The sequence below is a fragment of the Arachis ipaensis genome, chromosome B9, assembly GCF_059453495.1.
Source record: "Arachis ipaensis isolate K30076 ecotype BB chromosome B9, ASM5945349v1, whole genome shotgun sequence".
Classification (NCBI taxonomy): Eukaryota; Viridiplantae; Streptophyta; class Magnoliopsida; order Fabales; family Fabaceae; genus Arachis; species Arachis ipaensis.
The window spans coordinates 111,522,612-111,527,414 of NC_142444.1; the positions used below are offsets into that span (position 1 = coordinate 111,522,612).

The 4,803-nt window shown below is 34.8% G+C and overlaps 2 protein-coding genes across 2 annotated transcripts; both read left to right on the forward strand.

Annotated features, from left to right (window-relative positions):
* Window positions 1-209: 209 nt before the first annotated feature.
* LOC110266781 (protein TRANSPORT INHIBITOR RESPONSE 1-like) lies at window positions 210-1,592 on the forward strand. The gene is made up of 2 exons (XM_088498117.1): window positions 210-758; window positions 1,550-1,592. Exons 1-2 carry the CDS (start codon window positions 349-351, stop codon window positions 1,590-1,592), a joined length of 453 nt encoding a protein of 150 aa, XP_088354243.1. The 5' UTR covers window positions 210-348.
* Window positions 1,593-1,810: 218 nt separating this feature from the next.
* On the forward strand, window positions 1,811-3,462 carry LOC110266894 (chaperone protein dnaJ 6-like). The gene is made up of 6 exons (XM_021111943.2): window positions 1,811-1,885; window positions 2,364-2,462; window positions 2,713-2,814; window positions 3,066-3,125; window positions 3,214-3,309; window positions 3,451-3,462. Exons 1-6 carry the CDS (start codon window positions 1,811-1,813, stop codon window positions 3,460-3,462), a joined length of 444 nt encoding a protein of 147 aa, XP_020967602.2.
* Window positions 3,463-4,803: the final 1,341 nt, after the last annotated feature.

Consider the following 4,803-nt stretch of genomic DNA (forward strand, 5'->3'; position numbering starts at 1 on the left):
TCCAGGTTTTGGTTTCAAAATTCTTTTAATTTCTGTTAAGTTCAATTAATTTTGTTTAATTAGTTTGATTTTAGTAATTAGTTTAGTTAGATTTGTTTTCTGATTAGTGGATTTTTAGGTTTTGATTAGATTAGGTTTAGTTAGATTTGTTTTTTTCTGATTTTAGTAATTAGTTTGATTTAAAATTTATTGTTGAAACTTTTTTCCTCATGATTTTTCAATTTTTGGTGTTTCCTTTCACTGCACTATCTTTTTTCTTTTACTGCTGCTTCTTGCTGCAATGTGATAGTGATCCTTCTAAGAGGTTCATCGTTTTTTCCAGATGAGGTTCTTGAGCGTGTTATTGGGATGCTGAAATCAAGAAAGGACAGAAGCTCTGTGTCACTGGTTTGCAAGAAGTGGTACAACGCTGAGAGATGGTCAAGGAGGAACGTGTTCATAGGTAACTGCTATTCTGTGTCCCCTGAGATCTTAACCCGAAGGTTCCCAAACATAAGAAGTGTTACACTGAAAGAGAAGCCACGTTTCTCTGATTTTAACTTGGTTCCTGCAAATTGGGGTGCTGATATTCACTTTTGGCTTGTGGTGTTTGCTGAAAAGTACCATTTTCTTGAAGAGCTTAGGCTTAAGAGGATGACTGTTACTGATGAGAGTTTGAAGTTCTTGGTGCGCTCTTTTCCAAACTTCAAAGCTATTTCCCTTCAAAATTGTGATGGTTTCAGCACTGATGGTTTGGCTGCAATTGCTGCTGATTGCAAGTAAGAACCTAGTACATAAACTTACTTTGCTTTCTTCTTTTCAGTTTTTGTTTTTTTCAGGCTTTTTAATTTCTTGAATTTTCATTTCTAACGTATAAAGTTTAATTTTTCTTAGAGGTAAAAAGATTATTGATCTTCTTAGTATGTTCCCTGCTGATGGAGTTTTCTTCACGTTCTTCTTTGCATGAATTTCAGTTTTTAATAATCCGGTGATGTTTGCTGTTTTGATGTGAAATCCTTTGCCCTTTTTCTGCTCTAGATGATGTAATCAGGTTAATTGATGTGTTTAAGAACCATCAAAATGCCATGTTACAGAGGAGAATAATCTGAATGAGATATGTTTCAAGAATTAGGCAATAAATTAAGTACAAACTCATGACAAATTGCAAGTTTACATTTAGAGAAAGTTTTAGGAAAATTGAACTTATAATAAAAATATTGAATGTAAGCAAGTTCAATTGGAATAATTTTTAAAACTTGGCACTTGTTAGTTCAATGTGAGTAGGATGCAGCAGAGAGCTTCAAAATTCAATATTATTATTATTATTATTATTATTATTATTATTATTATTATTATTATTATTATTATTATTATTATTATTATATGCTAAGCTAGCTTGCTGTGAGGTTTTTTCCAATTTTCATACAGTATGGATAACATTATAGTAAAGAGTACTACTACTTTGGGTTTTATATATATATAATAATGCTTTTCCTGTCATTGAAACATGAAATAGTAGCAGTAAGAGATAACAATTACAATGATCCATACTTTTGTTTGAATTTTGAAGAAATTTGATGGCACATGCAGTAGCTGGGATTGATAAACCCTAGGATTGTGATTTAATTGGAGGTCAGTTTTTTCTTCTTCAAGCTCTTAATGATTTACAATCATAGTTATTATTTGTTTATTTATTTATTGTTTGATTATTTCTAGATTTTTTTTAGAATTTTAAGATTTATTAATTAATTCTTTTACTTCTTGTTCATTGTGGGTATGGGTGCAGTGCAGACGAGATGTTGCTTTCGCGAGCTATGAGGTCACAACACAAATGGATGTTTCTGCTAAAAATATGATATTTGGTATGGCTGGGATTGATCCTGAAAGAAGACCAAAGCTAATCAAGGTTGGATGAATCTTTTTTATGTCACTTAAGCCTAACCTAACACTTTCACATGCTCTTAATTTATGTCTGAACATGCTTTTGATGAATATTTTTGTTGATGGTAGATGAGTTTATTGATAATAAGGTACTTGTGTTTTTAACATACAGAATATGTTATTTTCCTATGAAGACTTTGAAAATATAGATCAATTTGATGCATTGAGTTAAGATTTTTTATGTCAACCTTGGTGTTAAGGACATTTTCTTTTCTGGCATGCTAGTTATAAACTTATAATTAATAATAAATAAAATATTCCTTGAATGATTTTCTGTTTTAAATAGCTTTTTTCTTGCAGATGCGAGTTTTTAATCAAGACTTAGGTGATCATCTACTCTTTGAGATATGAGTATATGACATTACCCGTTTCTATTTCTTGATTTGTATCAATGCGCAGAGAGCACTGATATTTTGGACGACCTCTTGCTTCTTTGCTCTTAGGTACTTGGTGTAGAGAGAACAGCATCACAACAGGAAATAAAGAAGGCTTATTACAAGTTAGCATTGAGGCTGCATCCTGACAAGAATCCTGGTGATGAGGTATTTATCTAATGTTTTCTGTTTTACAGTAAGCAGGGTGGAGCCACGTTGATATCCAAAGATTCCATTGTACCCTTTAATATTCTGAAAATTTTTGAAAGATCCATGAAAATTTAGTATCTTCTCAGCAAAATACTATTGAAGCTCTTTGAACACTCCATTTAACAATAGCATCAAACAGGTTTTTGTCTAATTAGGCCTCTGACCATCTATTAAATTTGATGTTTATGGTTCAATTAATCATTTACAGGAGGCTAAAGCAAAATTTCAGCAACTGCAAAATGTTATCTCAATTCTTGGGGATGAAGAAAAGCAAGCCATTTATGATCAGATTGGTTGTGTTGATGATGCTGTGAGTGTTATTGGTTTCTCGTATCTGTAGATGCATTTACAACATTGAAGCCACAAGATAACATATCTGTAATTTGCATTTTTCTAGATTCATTCAAATTAAACTTTTATGGTCTGTCAACTGTTGGTGGAGGAATCTGCTCTTGTTATGATGATTTTATGTACAGCAAAATGCAATATAAGCATTTTAGCATTTTTTTTCCGTGCCATGTACATCAACATTATTCATTTATATTTGTTTCTGAAAATCAGGACCTTGCCAGGGATGTTGTCCAGAATCTTCACAACTACTTTAAAACAATGTACAAGAAGGTTGTTTGCGTTGATCTTGATTTTGTTCTGATTTCTTGTCGCACAGTTCTTATTTGCATTTACAAGGTTTTATGATACTTGCTAACAGGTCACTGAAGCTGATATTGAGGAGTTTGAAGCAAACTATAGGGGATCTGACTCAGAGAAAAATGATTTGATTGATTTGTACAAAAAGTGCAGAAGTGTTTGTTTGGATTGGCCAGTCTGTGGACCCAAAAGAAAAACAAAATGCTTTTAAAATTGGCCAGGTAAACATGCTCAACAGATTCGAGCATTTATTTCTCATATTGTCCTTTACTTGATTTCTTCTGGAAAATTTTCTCAGCTATATAGATAAGGCTGTATCACTGGAGGGACTATCTCCTCGGGTACCGCTATATAAAGTAACAGAAGGGAACGAACCATGCTTTTTCACAACATACTTTCCATGGGACCATGCTAAAGCTTCGGTATGTGCTACAACATAACAGAATTCCAATTTTTTATTTGTCTTATTTTCTTAGAAATGACTTTGTTCTGGCAATTATTATCATCTGCAGTTGTTGATTACAGTTTTCTGCATGTAAAAGTTACTATTATATTTATTATAGTGCTACATAATGCTATCAATACATATACATAGCCGAAGTATATCAGATATATGTGTGATTTCTGAAATTGATTAGGTAATCCATGTGCATGTCCATGTTTCAAAATGAGCCACCTTATGGATTATTTCCTGATGCAATGCAGGTTCAGGGGAACTCTTTCCAGAAAAAGGTGACATTACTCTTCGGGATTCGCCATGCTATAGAGGTATAGACCTGAGTTATTAATTCTGATGACAAAAGTTTTGCTGTTTTTCTTACTCTAATGCTGTACAGTAAATATGTTGTGCAATGAATATCTATTTAACTATGCTTGCTGAATATGTTGACAGGAAAAGTCTAATGGGTCAAGTCAAGGGGGACCAAGACAGAGCTGAAGCTTTCTCTGCCTTGTCTAATGCCTTTAATTCATCTTCTGATATGACATCCAGTATGTAACAGCCCAAACCACCCGCTAGCACGATATTGTCTGCCTTGGCACACAAGGCCTCACGGTTTTGCCTTTGACGATAGGGATGATAGCCGAAGCCCCCCACACTCACTCGTCAAAACGCGTCATGCTAGGAAGAGGTATCCACACCCTTATAAGGCATGCTTCGTTCCCCTCTCCAACTGATGTGGGCCTTACAATCCACCCCCCTAAGGGAGCCAAGCGCCCTCGCTGGCACATCGATCCGGGTTCTGGCTCTGATACCATCTGTAACAGCCCAAACCACCCGCTAGCACGATATTGTCCGCTTTGGCACACAAGGCCTCACGGTTTTGCCTTTGACGATAGGGATGATGGCCAAAGCCCCCCATACTCACTCGTCAAAATGCGTCATGCTAGGGAGAGGTATCCACACCCTTATAAGGCATGCTTCGTTCCCCTCTCCAACCGATGTGGGCCTTACACAGTATGGTATGGCAACATGTTTAAGATTGTATAAACTATGTTTTTCTTTGTTGTTTTATAGTCAATGATGATTTCATAGTTTTTAAATTAAATTAAATATCTCCAAATCAAGTCACAGATCATGATGATTTCATACTCCGTTGGAACTTGCCTTTCTTTCTAATACTTTCTACTCTCACAGCCACAGGATAGATTG